The following is a 20,225-nucleotide window of genomic DNA, read 5'->3' on the forward strand; positions in this document are numbered from 1 at the left end:
TCACCACCTATTTCAGGTCAACTTGATGTTAGGACCACAACATTTTGCAGAGGTAGGGCTTATGGCATAAGATGAACATCCCAAAGCTCCATGCCTCAACTCAGAACAGCGATGTCCATAGCACAGAAACCCAAACTCTGAGCTGGTCAGCCACTGGGCAGTGCAGGGGCACTTCCGAAGGCTCTTCTTCGAAGGACTCTGATCTGACGTCAAGAATGGATGTTTCCTCCACTCCAAGGATCGCAGCTCCTTTGCAGGACTGCTCGAGATCTTCCACAGGACCAGGCTCTGCCACAGCAGCAGAAGTTGGTCAACAGGACTTCTTCCAACGGATCTCTACCCCCTCACGGGTCTAACAGCCAAGTAAGGGCTGAAACTCCCACTAGCCAATGACAGATCTGGTCCATGCGCGCACACACACACACCCTAGAGTGGTGCAAACAGGACCACTGGTGGCAAAAATCATGCATAACACTCGCACTGAAACCAGTTTGTGGATTGGGACCAGACAGTCCCAACACACTTCCTAGAAGCAAAGACCCATAGCCCTCCAGTAACCTGCCAAAAGTCTCTGGTTTACCGGGCACTGGAAGTCCATATAAGGATTTTCCTGGTCTTGCAGGCCAGGAAGAAGGGTTAAAGGCAAGATTGTCAAAGGACAAGCTAAAAACCATATGGTACGGCCATGTTTGGACACTAGCCACAGTTAGAAGCCAAAACGCGGTAGGAATAAAACGTAATCTACCAAAAAATAGCAAAAGTAACTGCTGCCACCAGCTTTTCCATTTGGCACACCTAGAGTAACCAAAAATCCTCTGAGTATTAGTCTAGGGCAAAACAAAAGTGTACCCTATTGTACTGCATTGCAAGATGCTTTGTACAATGATAAAAAGCTACCAAAGTGATAATACGTTACTAACAGTAGTAACAAGTAACAAGACTAAGGGAAACAATGTTTCCCACTACTGACAGCCTGAAGGACATGTCAGTTTCCCCATGGCAAATGAGCAAAAGCCGGTGTAGTGAAGCTTCACTGCATTTCAAAAAGAGATAGAAAAATAAAAGCAAAACGTTGGAGGGGGTCGTTAGAAAGGGAAGGAAAGGTGCTGTAAAGATAAATCTTTCCCAACAATGATCACTGGAATAGGTGCAGGTTTCCAGGTGCCCTCCTTTTATCTAGGATTTGGATTGGGAGGTTGCCCAGATCCACCGATGGTAAGAAGCTGCAAGATCGAAACTGGATAGCCACTTGGCACACAATCTGCCCGGCAACTGACATTCAGGCACCAGGATGTGGACTGGATCCAGACAGCCGCAACATTCAGCCACACACACAGACCACTCTTTAACCTGCGAAAGCAGCAGCTTTCCTTGGCAAAGGGCATTACTTTAAGGAAATTCCAGCCATAGAAGGTAGGATGATGGTCAAAGAACAATATGGCCAAAAGACGAGCAGAAATCTTGCAGCACAATCCTCTTTGAATGTGAAAACCAAAGGGTCACAAGTCAAATAGCCCTCTAACTGGTATTTGTCAAAAAAGAGACAACACAGAGTGACTGTGGTATGCGAAATGCAAGGTAACCCAGTTTTAATTGCAATATAGAACTGTGGGAAAAAACAAAATTAAAAGCCTAGCTCTCACTCCAACGTTTGAAGAGACAGAAGTTTATATAACACAAATGAGTCATTCTGATTTCATCATGATCACTGAGTTATGAAAACCTATATCTACTGCTCATTGGCTCCCTCTACTAAGCTACATATAGAATCCTATACGTCCCAACTAGTTATTGGTCACCCTTATCTAAGATCCCACCCATGAACCTTCCCATAAAAAAAAGTGTGTTACTCATCATACTTGGATATTATTAGTAGGCCCTAAATTACTTTTGCAGTGAAAAAAGACATCTGCTCATTGGTGAGCAGGCAGTCACACTATCCATGAACCAGCTACATGATGACATGTTTATGTAAGGGAGGGGGGGGGAGAAAAGAGAGAAAGAGAGAAAGAGAGAAAGAGAGAAAGAGAGAAAGAGAGAAAGAGAGAAAGAGAGAAAGAGAGAAAGAGAGAAAGAGAGAAAGAGAGAAAGAGAGAAAGAGAGAAAGAGAAAGGGAAAGGGAAAGAGAGGGAAAAAGAGAGAGAGAAAGAGAGAGAGAGAGAGAGGGGGAGAGAGAGAGGGGGAGAGAGAGAGGGAGAAAGAGAAAGGGAGAGGAGATAGAGAGAGAGAGAGAGAGAGAGAGAGAGAGAGAAAACAAGCATATCACCTTTGGTTTTTAATTAAATTAAACAGCCCATGTTAGCTCCTGCCATGGTTGCTGAATCTCAAGGGCCTGTTCTTGCAATCGCGCCATCCTGGTCTTTACACATTTATGAATAATTATGCTACTTCCGATTTCATAACATCAATTGGCGGTCTTTTTAGTTGCATTTGCGTTCCTCTGCCACGCCTAGCCAATCGCAGAGGCATTAATCTGCCAACTACTTGTGAACTTTCCGGAATTTTCAGCATGTCCCATAAACTTGTAACTTAATTTACCTCGACAGCTGGACGCACACAATGGTATCTTGTTCCGTCATGCAACCCTCCCTACGAAGTCTTTTGGGCCTTCACATTCCTTGGGGGCAGCTGCCATCTACCTGGCCAACAGCATTTTCTCTGATTTGTTTAAGAATGCTTAACTGGGCTTTTTCTTAAAGCTGAAAAGCTCAAATCTGTGCTGGTGAAAAAATTGCAGCAGTTCGTCACATTATTTTCCTCTACAGGATTCATTTGTTCTGCATTTATTTTGCCATCTACCGAGTCCTGGTGCATGCCTGGCACATGATATATCTACCTATGGGTAAGCTGCAACATCACCCTACCTATAAAGCCATGCTGCCCCCCTTGTGTAGTGAGTCCATATTGTGGGTACACGCCTCCCTGTCACCTAGTCTATTCTATTTAAAAGACACTAATTGTGCAAGCTATGCCTTATCTGTCCCCTACTTGTGTAGTGAAACAAACTATTCTTTGTGCCAGCTGCATTTTCAGGAGGATATAAAGTGCAGTTTCCAAGGTGTCCTTTCTGATTTTAGAATTCAGTTTCTTCTGAGGAAGGCAGGGGGGCACATGCTCTCTAGTCAACAATTGCCCCACTACAAACGTTCGCCACTCATAGTAGCCATTTGCCGTAATTGCAAAAGTACACAAGTGAAAAGTTCAAAACACGGTAGGAAAATATTTGCTGCCAACAACCCACCCTGGCCAATTTGTATTTGTAATCCATAAATTACACCAAAAAAAAATTAAAAGGCTACTGTTTGTACTCAATGAAATACATGCCTGAATTAATAGAGAGAATATCTTGGATAGGGCCCAAACTGGGTTTCGTAAGGGCTGCTCCACCAATGACAATATCTTCATTTTTAACACACTCATAGAACAACCCAGTAGAGATGACCAGCCCCCACTATACATATCATTTGTGGATTTCACATTTGCATTTACATGGTAGCTTGTGCTGAGTTATGGGCCAAATTAGAACTACTGGGTATGCCTAAACATCTCTTATACATGTGTATGCTGATGTACGAGGACAATACATCGAAGGTCAGATTAAATAACCAAGGACTTATGTCTACCTCCATTTTGGTCAGAAAGGGTGTGAGGCAGGGGTGTGCCCTGGCCCCTACGCTGTTTATATTATTTATGGCTGATTTTGCAGGCATATTTAATGAAAAACATATTGCTTTCCCCAATATTGGAATTATGAAGATTGGATGGATTGGGTATGCAGATGACCTTATTATCTTCGACTATATTGGCATCTGTCATAGTACCAAGGCGTCTGTGAATTTGCTGCCACCAATGGTTTGAAAATAAATCTGGGAAAAAAACAATTTATGGCAGTTGGCAGTAAATGCTGTAAAAAAATCTGTAATCTCATGCCCACTGGGGAATATAAAAAAGGTCACCTGGTACAAATATCTAGGACATGAAGTTTGCTCTGGCAGGACAAGAGTGAATAAACGGTTGCAACAAAATAAAAGAACTAAGATACTGTCTACCATGACTGCGGTAATGTCATTTTCTAAACGAACTGCAGGTTATAGTCTTTTGGGAATCCTCAACATTTACAAGCAGAAACTTTCTGCTGCCTTTCTATATGTACTTGAGACATCATAGGCGGATTGGTTTGTGTGGGCTGATGTGATGGAAGGTATAATTTGGAGAAGAATATTGGGGCTCACCAATTATACACCTATCCAGGCAGTTTGTCTAGAGATGGGCATGATCTCTGTATCCGCTCTCATTGAATTTAATAGGGCAAAGCTGTATATAAAAATTAAATTTGCTCGCTCTGACTCCCTCCTATTTATTCTTGAAGTGTCCTTGGAGGGTGGGAAAACTGGGGTTCTGAACAAATTTAAGGATAAAAACTTACAATTATTTTTGAGAAAATAGGAACACCACCAAGTTGGGAGTATGGTGAAGGAGTTGCGCTTAAATCCCTCAAAATGTGCTTAGGAAAATGGGACTGGTAATGAGCCACGAGAAAGTGGCAAGTATGAGATCATTGGCCTTGTTCTCAATGATGTCGTTTGAATACAAACGGCCCCAAATGTATATGAGGCTCTTGCCCTCGCCCACCACTCGGAGAATATTCCTGAATATATGATTTAATTGACTGGTTATTCTTGAGAGCACGGGGTCCTGGGTTGGTATTGCAGTTGAGAAGAGGACGTATAGGCTATGTCTTGATGTTAACTCCATCGAATCAGCTAGACATGTTTTGACTAGTTGTCCAATGATGAGATCTGTGTACGAAAAGTATTTTGCCAAGCGTGTGGCTAATCTCGAGATCGTCTCTAGTGAACATTTTTGGCTGAGGTGCCTTGGCTGGCTATAGTAAAAAGCTTATCATTGCCATCACTCAGGTTTGGAAGACTGAATAAACACTTGCGGAAATTTGAAGAGGATGTCAAATTATTAGCAGATCTTGAGTCATCTGTTGGATGCTACAATGTTTGATGCAGACTGTTTGCTCAGATTTTCCTTCTCTTCCCCCCGATGGCTTAGTATTATCATTATCAATTTGTTGTTTGTGCAAATAATGAATTCTTTCTCTGTTTTATTAATTGGAATTGTGTGATATTTTATGATGGAGAACTTAAAGAGTGCTATTAATGTCCAATGTTGTTCTTTTGTTTTTTCTTTTGTTTATACTGTTTACCTTTTTATCTTTGATCTTAGGATAAATGTGTATCTAGTGTAGTTAAAATGAATCTATTTTATTTTTTGTACAGTGTATTTCAATATGCATCTCAATATGTATTTATATGGATCTGTGTAAAAGTTTTATAACTAACTACACAATTAAAAAAAAAGTTATAATAAACTATACAAAATATCCTAACTGTACTTCACTTTATGGTGGACATGTGCAGTTGTAAAAATACAAGCAATCCATTGAGAGAGAAATTGTTTATCAGCACTGATACTATGTACTGGTCATGCTTCCCAAACAAAATGACCATAAAGCAAGGGAAGTAAAGCAGGAGGCTTTTCTTGCCCCCGCAATGTAAGGGCAGGTTTCAAAAAGCAAAAAAAGTGTGTCCAGGTCTATGGGAGGAAAGCAGCAAAAAATAAAATCTTTCCTAATTCTACCAATGTGGTGGACTGTGTGCTGGGTCTGAGAAAAAGGATGGTCCTCCTGATGGCACAGGCAAATAAGCTGCAGGCTGGTCAAACATGGAAATGACCAGAAGGCCCCTCGTATCACCTAAAAGGCCTAGAGAGACCTACAAGATAAAATTAAAGGCTCTTAACAAATTGGTGAGGTCAACTGTGAACTGGGTTAGCCGAGAGAAATAAACTAAGTTCTTCCACAGAAATAGAGCAAAGGATTTCTGCACTAGGGCTGAAATGGGAGCTAGGGCTTCAGACCGGGAACACCAGTAAAGTATTCCTCCAGCGTATCCCTTTTGTTGTCTCCATTGAGGAAGCAACATTCTGCCCTCAAATGATCCTGAAGCAACATTTGGAGTCAAGTGTCAAATCTTGCTTAGGTAGTTTGCCTCCACTTTGGTGTCAACTTAACACATACTGGAGACGGTGGTCTACCAAGATTAGGAGCTACAGGATGTCAGAAATAAATCCGGTCTCACATCAAAGCAGGGTCAACAAGATGCTGGACATGGGATGATTGGGCCCATCTCCAACTCATGGTCCTGTACAGTGGTTCCAGTAGCAAAAGCAGGATCTGCAGATTTGAGGCATGTATTATAGGGCTCTGAACAGACCCTGCGGGTTATTGTGGCATGAAATGGGAAATTTTGCTGCATGAATTATCAAATTTTGGGGCACAAAACTTTATGTATTGCAGCATTTTTGCAGCACATTTTGTATTGACTGGAGGGTGTAAAATTGGCACATTACCGGAAAGTGGCATTGTTCAAGGCTACAAGAGAGCCAGGGTGCCATTATTTTTACTTTTTGTATCAATTTAAAAGCAAGAGTCGCATATATCTCTGGCTTGGCAGAACAGTGTTTGTTTTGGCTATGTTTTCGGTTTAATATGCATGCCTATTTAATATTATTGACAGTATTAATCATTATCTTTTGTAATGCTGAAAATATTCCACTTCTATGTTCGCCAAACCCCAACCACCCACACACATCTCTCACCAACACACCTCACACGTCTCACCAATTCCCCATCACAACTTTCACTCCCGAACCTTCTCACTCTATCATACACATACCCATGTGTTCTGTCACACTGCAAAGTCACAATGTGCACTCCCCAGTTCCTGCCACATTCCAAATCATACTCCCAACTCACACCTTACGCTCTCCAATTCCTCTTGCAGTATACAGTGCTTCATTCTTTCATGCTACTTCTGCATCTTGCATTCTTTCCTCCATTCTATCGCACTCTTCCCTCATCCTTTCTACCGAATCTGCAGCTCACTCCCTCTGTGCTTTTTTTCCCACTGCTCCCCCTGAGCCCACGCTAACATCTAGTTTCAGGTCACCCGACAACGTCCTACAGGCTCCCAGCACATTTCTCAGTGACGGGCCTTTAAGGGGACTGCACCTTTAAAATGCAACCCAAAAAAGGCATTTCTATCCTTTTTGAGGAACAGAAATGCAAGTGAGATAACAGAGATAACTCTGCTGTCACAAAAAAAAAAAAACAAAGCAATGCAGTGTCACCCACTGTCCCCTCAATTGCCCCTGCTATACTTGCTGTTCCGGGGGACTCTGGCTTCAACTTTGCCATCAGTTTGTTCAGATCACCGCCCTGCGGGCGGTCAGTTGACTTCGGTCGTCCCAGAGATCCACTCCTTCACACCGTAACTGACTGGGACCCCTTGGTGATCAACCCTAAGAGTCATTCCGCTCACTGGGGAGGGTGTGCTCATTTTCCTAAATTTCCATGTCCCAGATTCTTCCTTCTTTCGCCTGACGGGCCCGGACCGTTTGCTCTGCCAGGGGCCGGCCCTAGCAGCCCCCCCCCCCCCCCCGAGGGGTCGGATCTGCCACATAATCCTGAATGGCTCCCTTGATGTCCTCTTCTGTAATTAACGTTGTCCGTTGGCCCTGGTATTCGAAGGTCAGGGAGAAGGGGTAGCCCCATCTGTACCGTACTCCCTTCTCTTTCAGCAGATGTGTAAGGGGGCGGCACATCCTGCGTTTGGCCAATGTGTATGCGGAGAGGTCCTGAAAAATGGAGACTTGGGAGTTGTTGTATGTAATCTCTTGAGCCTTCCTGGCAGCCTCCAGTACCCGTGTCTTCTCCAAATAGTAGTGGAACCGGACCAGAATCGATCGGGGTCCCCCTGCCCGTCCTCCCGCTCTATGCACCCGATCGAATGTGAGTTCAGTGGTCATCTCTTCTTCAAAGAGGAGGCCGATTACGTTCCGCACCACTCGGGTGAGCTCTCTCTCCGGGACCCCAAAAAACCTGAGGTTGTTTCTCCGTTCCCTGTTCTCAAAATTGTCCATTTGTCTCAATCTCTCTTCCTCCCTCTTTTCAAGGGCGGATAACCTCATGTATGTCTCTACCTCTAGGGTTGCTGATGAAGATTGATTGGACTCAATCTGAAGGAGTCTGTCCTCAACTTTGTCAACCCGTTGGTCCATCTTCTCAAACTTTTGAGCAATGTCGGAGCACATATCCCTTATTTCTTGCAAAATGGATGCAAATCCCTTTTCCATTGCCACCGTTGAGGGTGTCGCGGCTTCCGAATGGGCCATTTCTCCAGCGTGGTGCAGGCCGCGATCGTTTAGTCCCGACTCTTGGTAGCGGTATTTTTGCAAGGATCTTTGCCAGCTCATCTGGTTGTCCCCCGGACTCGCCAATGGGTGTGCCTCAGTTCTGTAGGGGGCTGAAAGTTCCTCTCACAGGCCCTCCAGTGCTGCTTTGGTGGAAGGGCCCTTTGGGGAAGAGGGAATAAGGGGGGGGGGTGTCCCCCTTACACTTTAGTATTTCCCCTCGGAGCTTGGGGGGGGTCGTTGCTGGGCGGGCACACACCTCTCCCGCTCCTGGCTGGGGCCTCGCACCCAGAGCTGATGCCCCAGGACCTCTGGCGTCCTCTATGCACTCCTGGGAGGGTGGGGCGCCTTGCCGGCCGCGGGGTGTTGGGCCAGTGCTTGGTGATGGCGGGCCCCCCCCGAGCACACCCCCCCTGAGCGCACCCCCCCTGCTGTGTATCTCTTCTGGTGGCGGCGGGGGGTGATTGGGGAGATGGCAGAGAATGCACCGCACGATTCCGCCACTGCCTCTGCCCAGTGCCGGTGTTCCAGAGGCCCCAGGGGGCCGACAGGCACAATGGCGGGGGGAGGACTCCCCGGCCCCTGCGCCGTCACACAGCTGCGCGGGAGACTAGCAGAGAGGCCGCCGCCTCGATCCGATGTGTTGGGTCCGGTCCCTGAGGGGGGGTCGGGGGCTTCGCTCAACCGTCCGCTTACATGGGGCTGGGGGCCTGTTGCAGCGTGGGGAGCCGGACCCTCCTCCGCAGTCCACGAAGCCTGGCGGGCCGCGGCTCCTCCTCCAACTCCGCTGCCGCGCAGGCTCTGAGGCGTTTTTGTGGCAGAGGCCGCGCGGCTGGATCTCCGGCTTCAGAGGGACGCCGAGTGTCTCTGTTCCTCACAGCGGGGGCCCCGGGGGTTCACAGTGTGGACCGGCTCGTTTGCTCTCCGTGGGGGGGCCTCAAGGGGGGCTCAATCCTCGTTGCGACCTGGTCACGGAAGGAGCTCGGGATTCAGGCAGCCATTGCCTGTGCGCCCCCTGGTGGCCTCCAGCGTGTGCTTTCTAAAGGTGACTCCTCTTGAGTTGCTTTGATATATTTTTTTAACACTGACTATTTAAGAAAATGTTTCTAAGAAGACGAGCATCAGACCTTTGACTTTGCCCACTGACTGGCTGTCCTGGCTCCCTAACAGCCTCCTTCTGAACCCATTGGCTTTGGCAGTGCTTGTTCCCTTACAGGTTTTAAACGTTGAACACTTTAATGCTGTGATAATTTGTATTTTATTTGGTTTTATATAGCACCTTAATCCAAATCGGTGTAAATAAGAAGAAGCACGGTACAATAAAAATGAAATTGGCATTTAAAACACTGCATATATCTGTGATTACACTAACCTTCAATAACCAGTCAAGAGGCGGTAGAACTGCAGAGAGACCCGAAAAGATAAATAAATAGTGATGGAATTAAGAGAGAGTGGGAGAGTATTCCAGTGAGAGGGTGGTAAGAGAGGGAGTGAAAACGAGACTGAGCACAGGGCGGAAGAGGAACTATGAGAAGATATGAGAAGCAGAACAAAGTGGACGAGAGGGAGAGTAGAATGCAATAAGAGAAGAAAGATAGGGAGGAGCAAGACCATGGAGAGATTTAAAGACTAGACACAGAATATTACATTTCAAACGGTAATGGAAAGAGAGCCATCCTAGATCAGTCAAAGAAGAGGAGCAAGCAAAAAGAGAACACGAATAGAAGCATTAATAAAATACAAACTTCAATGGAGCTGGATGAGCTGGATGAGATAAAGGAAGTCCAAAGAGTGCAGAAGAATGGTAGAAAAGCTACAAGAATAGAGCATACACCAGTAATTGAGTAATTGAGTGGCTTTTAAAGTCATGAAAGAACAGGCTTTTCGAATACTGTGCAGATGAAATAGACAGGAATGGGCAGATAAGAAAATATGGTGACGGAAAGAAAGATCTGTATCAAGATATAGACCCAGATTACGGGCCACGGGAGAGATAGGTAACTGGGAAGGAGGAAATGATATGAATGTAGGGTACGGAGAAGGAGAAATAGAAGCGGGAGGGATGAAAATAACCTCCGTTTTTGCTGCATTAAGTACTAAAAAGTGGTTTGACATCCAAGACTGAATGGCAAGGAGACAGGTGGATGTCATCTGTAAAGTGTGGAAAGAAAAGAAAGAGCTGCGTATCATCAGCGTAGAAGGGATGCAAGAAACCAAAAGAGAACATAACCCCAGCCAACAAGGAGGTGTAAAGTGAAAAAATAAAAAGGACTGAGGACCAAAACTTGAGGGACACCATAGGTAAGTGGACATGTGTTAGAAGAAGCCCCCACCCAGGAGACTGAGAAAGTCTTCTGGGATAGGTATGACTCAAACTAGGCTAAGGTAGAGCCAGAAAAGCCAAAAGAGGAAGGAGCAGACAGTATGAGGGTGTGATCAACAGTGTCGAAAGCAGCAGAAAGATCCAAGAGAATAAGAAGAGAAGACTGCTTAGCATGATTTGCAGAATGAAGAGAGTCCAAGACCGAGAGAAGACCAGTCTCGGTACAGCACCCAGGGTGGAACCCAGATTGAAAACGAGGAAGGATAGAATTACAAGAAACTAAAGTGGAAACCTGAGAATAGACACTGCGTCTGAGAATTTTTGAAAGATAAGGTAAGAGTGAAATAGGACAGAAATTAGAGGTAGAAGATACATCAGGAGAAGGTAAAATTGGGATAATAGTAGCATGCTTAAATAAGGATGGAAAAACAGAAGAGGATAGACAGGAGTCAAGTAGAATTGTGAGATAGGGAACAATTAGAGGATAGATTTTAGGTAGAAGTGCAGATGGTATGGGATCCAGTGGGAGGGGGGTGGGGCTGGGTGAGCACTAGCAAAGAGACGGAAGGTATCTTCTTTAGTGATGGGAACAAATCCAGTAAAAATGTCCTTGGGAGATACTAGAGGGAGAGCGGGGGTCAGAGAAATAACCTGTGTGCGAGATGATTCAATAATAGATTGAAATGAAGAGACCTTTGTAAGTGAGATAAAGCGCAGGATCTGTGGCAGTAAGGATGGAGTTAGTTGAGGGATCTGGAGTAGGAGACGAAAGAAGACTGGATAGAATTTGAAAAAGCAGTCTAGGATGAGAGGACTGAGTGTTGGAGATCATAGAAGTAAGATTGTTTGGCAGAGTGAAGACAATTATCATAGAGAGCATGATAGGATACATAAGAACTGTAGTTCCCGATGTCTTCAGTTTTAACCAGCATCTTTCTAAATGCCGGAGAACACATCGCATGAAGATGGGGTGAAAGCCAAGGCTAAGGGGGTTTACGGGTGGGGTGTAAAGATGAAGGGTAAAGTGAGTCAAGAAATGTTGAAAGTGAAGAGGAAATAGAGAAAGCAGCCTCATTTGCTGCCAGAGTGGAAAGCGGTGCTCGAGACACCAATTTAGAGGTGCTGGTGGAGATGAAGAGAGTAGCATTGAATTTGCACAGATCGCGACGTAAGTAAGAGCGAGGGGTTGAGAGAGGCATAGTGCAAGAAGAGAGATCAGGAGAAATAGAGAACAAGAGAAGATGACGGTCTGACAGACTGGAAGAGAAGACAGGAGATGCAGAAAGAGAAGGAGGTAAATATAAGATCTAGACAAGATCATGAGATCTGAGAGGAAGGAGTAGAAAGAGGAGCTAGGTAAAGTCAAGAATAGAAAGGAATGGGACAACAGAGTAAGTGGTTGAGAGATGGAGACTAAAGTCGCCAAGAACTATAAGTGGGGAGTAGTGGGAAGAAAAAAAGACAGCAATGCGTCAATGTCCTCACACAATGAGGCTACAGGACCTGGTGGGTGGCAGATCAATAAGAATGAAATTGTAGATCTTGAGGAGACAGCAGAGAACATGGAATATGAGATTTCGAATGAGGAGAGTCAAATTATGAGGAATAAGAAAAAAAACGAATGATATAAAATACCAGTGCCAACCCCACAAGAAGAGATACGAGGGGTGTGCAAAAAGATGTGGCAGAGGTAAAAAGTGATGCAGGTATGGTAGTATTGCTGGCAGATCCAAGTTTCAGTAATTAAGAGGAGTTTTAAGTTTAAGCGTAAAAACACGTCAAGTACAGTTGAAGATTTGTTGCATAGTGACCTAGCATTCCACGATAAAGTGACGTAGCTTTAGAAGCATAAAGAGGGTAAGTCAGGTTAACAAGGTTTCGTGTAGAAGTAGGATGTCTGAAGTCTGCGCTGAAAGGTGTCAATGTGAGCATTAGAATTGAGGCACCCAGCAATATTGCTGTAATGATGTGTAGAACAATGGACACAGATGACACACCAATCTGGCCCATAGATGGATGAACAGGGCGTGCCGGTTAACATGAAATCAGGTAAATTAGTACTTGCAGTGCAGTTGATGGATTAATATCTCTGTCTGGTAGTGATAACAGACTGCCTGCATCCCTTTGGGATAATCTAACTGTTCTTATAACCTATCAGTCTGTTCTGATCTAACCCCAACCTTTTCCTCCTTAAATAACCAAATACTGCAAAGGTGATACCAATATAAATTCTATACTAACCTCAACTGACGTCACTTCTGAGTGCTGGAACATGTGTAACATATGAATGAATTACTCACCTGCTTTATTGTTCACTTTTTGAATTGAATCCTAATTTGGGATTAATATTCCAGCTAATTACTGCTTTTTAAAGAATACTTTAAATATCTCTGTGTATTTATAAATACATAATTAATTATATAACGTTAAGTGTTTACTTGGATACCTGTATTTACTGATTTCATTGCACAGCTCTACAGCTCACATTACCCCTCTTAAGATAAGCCAGGCTGCTCAGTCACACTACCAACTTGTGTAGTACAGCCCTATATTAAAAGGTAAAATACCAAGAGATAAGTCTTGTGTAGTGCCACACCAGTTGGACTGTATTAATGGTTACCTAACAGCGACCCAATACCATATACCTTACAGGAGGTTAAAAGAGACATAATGGTAGGGGGACTTGAGGAGAAGTCCTTCTGGCCACCAAAAAGATAGGGGGGGGGCATTGAGGGGTCCCAAAAAGTGTCCCTAGAGTCCCCAAAAATCGGAATTCAGGCTGAACAACAAACAGTCTATCCAAGACTTCCCATACCCTCAAAAGATTGAAGACCACCATCACCAAACACCACATCTCCAGGATCGCCTCTTGTACCTCCCAGCATATGGACTTTTAAAAAAAAAATCAGTAATTACACATCTGAGTGGGAGGTGTCTTGGGTACATTAATTGAGGGTCTGTGTTTTGAGATGTAGCAACGTATACCCATGCAAGCATGTATTCAGTCACTATTCTGTTCACCAAGAAACGTGTCAACTTCCTTTAGCCCTTTACAAGTGGAAGCAGAAATAAACAGATGAAAATATAAGTAGAGAAAAACTTCAAGCCAGGAGACTGCAAACTCAAGTAAAAGCTTCCGTCATTACCAGGAATCTTTGAAGTAGATACAAGAATAAATATAAAACTGCAACTACATACAAATTGCACATTTAATCGTACACTTGTACCCTTATAAGTTGCTAACCTATGCATATTCTGAACTTGAAATGGATTTATTTTTAAATCTACATTAAAGATGTTGTAAGCAGCAGTGGTTTCTTCAAAGAATGATAATCAATATCTTACCATGATCACCAACAAACATGACATTGACACATCGGTGCAGTTTCAGTTGTTTCAGGCCGTCCATCAACTGCCCCACAATTCTATCAACTTCCTTTAAGTGATTGGTTAGCTGTAAGAATTAGAAGAGGATTTTGAATTTTCCAACTAACATTGGTTTACCAATGTTATTTTATACAGGAACACAGGGAACAATTGAATTATTTATGGGATTGTAGTGTCTTGAAAAGAAGCAGGCCTCAGCTTATATGCTGTAGAGCAATCATGCACTGGAGAAAAGCAACAAGGGGTCAGGATCAAAATTGCCTATTCCTTACAGCTGTATTTAACAAACAGTCCAAACCTAGTCAAACAAATGTATGCATTTACCCGAATGAGAAAGGCTATGCCAGACATTGGAGACATTAATGTTTGGAACTTAGGCTCTCCCCTCCTATCTAGAAATAAACAATATAATCTGAAAACTTCACACATTCTAGCAGCACCTTGTGTAGCAGCATTGAATGAGTCATATTTGTCAGTTGTGTGGTGCTCACGAGAGTGTCGAATACATTTCCATTCCTTATGCATTACTCTGTTCCTGATCCAAACAGGCCCATGCTAATGCTTTACTTATTCTTGTATTTTCATGAGCATTCCAATACTTGAAAATGCCCCCTTCCAGCTACTGATTGCGTGATGATATACATATCCTCGTGGAGGCATCTAAATGAGCAGATCTATGTTGTGCACATTCAAAGGCTTTTTGCATGCAATTTTTTAACAAACATCCCTTATCCCTGATAAAAGGTTTTACGAGTTGGGCCCATTGTGTTCAACAATTCTGTTCTCCAGATCAAAATACAGATTAAACGCCCCTGAGTTCCCCCCACTGAACTAACTGCCGTGCCAAACTGTGAAGGTAAAGGATGCAACAATAACCTGGGTAGGCATGCTACGCCTGTAACCCTGGCCGTCAAGGAGAAGAAAATATAGGACACAGAAAGATTTATATCTCAAAATAGACCAAAACATTCAGGTTCAGAACAAAAGAGGTCAATAAACATGTATATTCATGTTTTATAGAAAGCAACTTGTGCTCAATATCTGTAAAATTAACTGATTTTACACCAGGCCAAAACATTAAAAAATACACTGGTCTCCAAAAAACTTGACTATTGTGTGAGCCTTCTCTACAGTACACCCGGATACGGAAGTCAGTATTCACAAGAACAACTACCAGCCAAACCAGCAGCTCTGGGTTGTGATAGGGGGAGCTGCAAGTGGCAAACCACTAGCAGGCCACAAAGAGTTTTAGCATTTGCTTTTGTGTCCAGAGTCCTGGCATTATCTTCCATGCCTGCAAGCCACACATTACTTTTCTAACTACTTTTCCTTTACAATTTGTGACACTGAGGAATGCTTACCAGAGAAGGTTCAGGTGATCGGACAACTGCTTTGCTGCCTGGCCATCTTTGACAATCGTGTTAAACCAGGCTGTTTCACCATATTGGCAGAGGGTGGACACAGCAGCTTCTGGGTTCGGGCCATGAGCCCGTGTTAGGTAAGATTTCCGTTTCAGTGATAAATCTTCCAGGCCTGTGTCAACCCCAGAACTTTGTACCTGGATTTGGTGATTATTTTGTCCCCAAATGAATGGGAATCGTTTTCCCCTCTCACCTAGTTTTTTACTTATGGGTGACTTTTGTATGTCTCTCCATAGTGTATGATAGGAGTTATAGTTTTCTATAACATTTGTGATTAGGCTGGGTTTCCCCTTTGGGCTTCCCTGTTAATGTATCTTTAATGTACTTTGGTGAACTACTGTTGCCAAAGGGTAAAGCAGGATTTTCATCCCCTTTACATTTTATATAGTGAGCCAGCGCACCCCACCTTATGTGGAATGCTGGGGGTTATAATGTATGCCCTTGTTTACTTACCTGCAGCATTTTTGTTATAATTGCATGTTTACTTGAATGGCTGGTAGCAGTGGTTTTACCATTGTGACTTTTTAGTCTCATCACTCGCAAGCTGTTAAATCAGCCTTGGTAATGCACAGAAGGCCCACCATTCTTTTAAGTATCCTTGTTATTTCTGAGGTCTTCCCCTGCCATTCTAGGTGCTTATTAACCTCAGTGGAAGTTTTGTCTTCGGCTAGAATCCTTTGTATTCCCCCGCCTAGGCTCTAAAGAATCTGAAAAGGCAGGAAGCGAGGGAGGAGTCCAAAACTCTAGAGCCCTTTGTCTTTCACCTTGCCTGAAAGGAACCAACTCCCAGTGGGTGGGAAGCTGTCCTGAATGGACAGCCAGAACACCCCTTTCAGTACACTGCATGGAGAGATTGCAGAAGTTGTGCTGTAGTTCTTGATAAATACTTTGAACCTGGAAGCTGCTGACAATTCCAACACTGGAGCTGAAACAAAAGAAGATGAAGAAAAGACGTCTGTAGCGATTTCCAGTGACCGGAGAGCCTGCTGCAAACAGTCCTTCCAATCGATCTGGGGTCTCGAATGTGACAGCTCCTACCCAGAGGCTGATGAGATCCACAAGTCTCAAGAAGACCTGCATTTTGCGCCATGCCACAATGTGCTGCAACCTTGCTGGGCTGCAAAACGCCAATACAGTGGGACCTTCAGTCTGAGTGCAGTGCATGGTCTTCCGAAGTCTGAATCCATCCAAAACTTTGGTTGGCTCCTGCTGGACCTCCAGATGCACTATTCAAATCCCTGAAGTCCCCTCACCAGAGTGCAGGGACAAGAGAGTGAAGAGAATCCGACAAGCGATATTAGTTCTTCATCTGGCTACTGTAAAAAGGTGCCAAATCCACACAGCTGTGGGAATCCATGAAGAAACCTTAGCTGGAAGCCTCCTCTGACAACTGCTGCTACAAGTTCCCATCCAGTGTCCAGTTCTGTCGTCTCCAGACCAATTATCCAGGGACGGGGTCCTGTGCTGCTGCATCCTGAAGGCATCTACCCAGAAGCTATTCTGTGTGGGATTGGGTAATACTTACCTTAGGTCTGGTGTGCATGTGTGATTCGTGTGGTGGGGAGTTGGCCCAGACCACTTGCCCAGGCCTAATGCTGGAACGCATATAGGAAGTCTTCTGTGAAGTCACTAAACACCAGATATTCTCTGGAACTTTGACTTTCCTGCAACTGAACCCTATCTCAACCTGCCTACAGCTGGCACCTAGACTACTAGGATCCCTCTTCTGCCTCTGAGAGAAGTCATGCACTAGACTAGAGAAGCACTCGATAAGAAAAGGATTCTGCTTTGAAAGTATAAAAAATGTAAAAGTACTTACTTGTTAAAGAAGTTAGTGTGGCAAAGGTATCTCTGTGAAAGTGTATACGTTGCTTTCCTAACTTTGAATGGTGTTTCCCGCCTTGTAAAAATGTATATGCATTGGTACTGGTTTATTATTCCGAACTGAATTAGTGTAAAAGTTCACCAATAGGGTTTACCTGCTTTGAATAACCTTGTGTCATTCTTTAAGTGCATCATTGGGTTTTGCTGTCCCTGGTCTGCTTTATACATATCTAAAACAGTCTTTGAGCTAATATTTGTCTTCGAGTTGCTGGTAGCCCCTCTTAAAAGTAAATAGGCCCGGGGGGGGGGGTGCTGTTGAGCATGTGACGAATGGCAGCCTAAAGAGAGCTCTGACCCACAATAAGATGCTGATATAAATGAATCCTCTCAGGGGCCACCCAGACGCCCAAGCATAACAACGCTGCTTAAAGAAGCTGAAAATCTGGCGAAAATCCGACACTAAGATATCAGGTCTGAAACCATCAGCGGGTGTGCTGCAGGAGCAGAGCTGACTGCGAGCTATGCACGAAAACTACGCTGGGCCGCTGGAGGAGTCTGGTGGTGGGCCTTGTGGGGAGGGGGCTGCAGGTCGGCGCTGCAACGCCGGCGTGACAGATGATTGCAGAACCCTGATTGAAACGTGATGAACAACAGAGGTTGATCCCTGCGGAGTAGCCCGAAAGACTTTATATGCTGCGTTGGGACGCCAGAGGCTGAGAAACGAGGATCAGTTCATATCCGGCTGGTGCTGTGGATCATGCTACACGGAAGCTCCTAAAGTCACCCCTTATAACTACTCGACAGCAGAAGGGGACCAGGGAGTGGACACGGCCCCGCAGGTGCCTGGCGGGAGGTGACGCACACGTCTGAGACAGTGGGGGCTGATGCGGTCTGGGCTACATACCCCAGAACAATCCTTCATTGACCGGCGGTCCACATGACACGCTGCGCTCGACGAGGGCCAGTGGAGCGGGGCCCCCCCTGCTCCCTGGCGCTCCATGACCTGAGATTAACCCATTAGCCAGTTCGGGAGTGGTGCCGGCGGGGTGTGCGGCCGCTGCTACAGGCACTTTGGGGAGCTGCGTTGATGCCAGACGTCAACTGTAAACTCTGCAAGTTTGTCCGGGGCTGAGGGGGCCCAGCGGATACATCGGCGCCACACTTAAGTTTTGCATGACGGTGAGTGGACCCTGCCTCGCCACCCCGTAGCTGCGGAGGTCGCACGGAAATTGGGTGCAAGATTCAACACCCATACATGCTGGGATGGTGCTAGTATCTGAAAGGTACTGCGTGGTGAATTGCTGCGGACGAAGGTGCCGATGTGTGTTTCCCCCCGCCCCCGGGGTCCAGCATCTGTGTGGCCTCGCCAGACAATACCCGACCCCCCTGGATGCCTCTCTAATTCTCGAGGTACGACAAACCAGCTGGGACAGACAGCAGGATTAGATTGGCAGGGGGAGAGTGAGACCCATTTTTTTTTTAATCCTCTGGAATCCTGAAGGGAAACGCTGCCCACCCTCACTGATCTTGTTGCGGGGGAGTTGACATGGTGCCTAAATACTAGTCATAGTGTTTTCATAAAGAGCCCTACCCATTAGCCAGGGCTATGGGACATTTTGATTGAATTACTCAGGAGGACACAGCAGAGCCCGGATACCACGTGGTGGACAGGCGGTCTGTGTCTGACCCGCTGCTGCACCAACACACCCCTTTATACGGGCTGGCAGAGCAGACCCACCAGGACACCAAAAGCCACATTGAATGCCACTATCCTTGAAGTCCCATGCATAGCCTTAGCACGCAATTAATGCTGAAACTGGAAGGGGCTTCTGCAACATAATACAAGCCCATCCCTTGGGAGGTGTGCGAGATATTATAAAGCCTGGGCTGGAAACCAAGCCATTACAGATCCATGTGTACAACGTTGTGGGAAGTGAACAACACGGAGGAGGGAGGTCACACAGCACCCCGGTGACGGAACTAGAGAACTGTTTATGCCATAAGACCACTGGCAGATGATGCGACCAACTGGTTCATGCGTAATTCGATCATACATTGTCTTGATTTGAATAAATCTATCCTTGCAGCGAGGAAACCAGCACAACATAACTTTGTACTGCCAATATAACTTGGGAGAACACAGTCCATTCCCTGTTGCAGATTGCAATATATGGGCCGCCACTAGAAGAAGGGCACAGGCGCCAAAAAAACTGGGCCAATGGACTCCTTTACCAGCTCTCAACCTCAGGGGCTGGCCGCGATGTCCTCATCGACCACCGATTACCAAATAGAGATGCCTACAGATGCCAGAGAAGACCGCCTTATGACAATAGTACAAAATGGGTTCCTAGCAGTAAATGTCAAATTGGATGACATAGTTGCGACCATCGGCTCTCTCAAGGCAAGAGTAGACAAGAAAAGCGCACCATCACGTATACAGAAAATAGGATCAGCACAAATGAAGGATGGTGGGATTAACCCAATCCATATCACTATCCGCGGATGACACACTACTATACATCCGGGAACCTGAAGTTCACCTCGGCCGCATCATGAATGTTATGCATGAATTTGCAGAGTACTCAGGCTATAACATTAACAATTGCAAGTCGGATATTTTCCCACTGATGCCTACCACCAAATGTCCGAAAACCACATGTGGTCTTAAATTGTCGCCTACAAAAATACAATAACTGGGAATTTGTGTTTCCAAGGATAGAAACTCCCTATACACTGATAACCATGAACAACTTCTGTACCCAATTGCAGCCAAACTCCAACTATGGGCCAAACTCCCTATATCACTGATCAGTCGTGTTGCAATCCTTAAAATGGTGATCCTCCCTAAACTCCTGTACATATTTGGCAACGTCCCAATCTGGCCGGGCAGATCGTTCTTTGACAATCTGCGATCCATGGCTACAACGTTCATATGGAATGGGGGTGCAGCTAGGATGAAGTGGGGTAAACTGGTTGAGCCATATAGCAAAGGGGGCATAGCAGCACCG

At 45.1% G+C, this 20,225-nt stretch overlaps 1 protein-coding gene across 4 annotated transcripts in view; it reads right to left on the minus strand.

Annotated features, from left to right (window-relative positions):
* Positions 1-20,225, minus strand: part of ENPP2 (ectonucleotide pyrophosphatase/phosphodiesterase 2) — a 1,757,842-nt gene that overhangs the window by 492,243 nt on the left and 1,245,374 nt on the right. For all 4 annotated transcript variants that reach the window (XM_069621550.1, XM_069621549.1, XM_069621547.1 and 1 more), the window contains exon 12: positions 13,931-14,039. In XM_069621550.1, the coding sequence (XP_069477651.1) occupies positions 13,931-14,039 (109 nt within the window). The remainder of the gene's footprint in view (positions 1-13,930; positions 14,040-20,225) is intronic.

This window comes from Ambystoma mexicanum, chromosome 5q (assembly GCF_040938575.1).
Source record: "Ambystoma mexicanum isolate Mex_15411 chromosome 5q, UKY_AmexF1_1, whole genome shotgun sequence".
Taxonomy (NCBI): Eukaryota; Metazoa; Chordata; class Amphibia; order Caudata; family Ambystomatidae; genus Ambystoma; species Ambystoma mexicanum.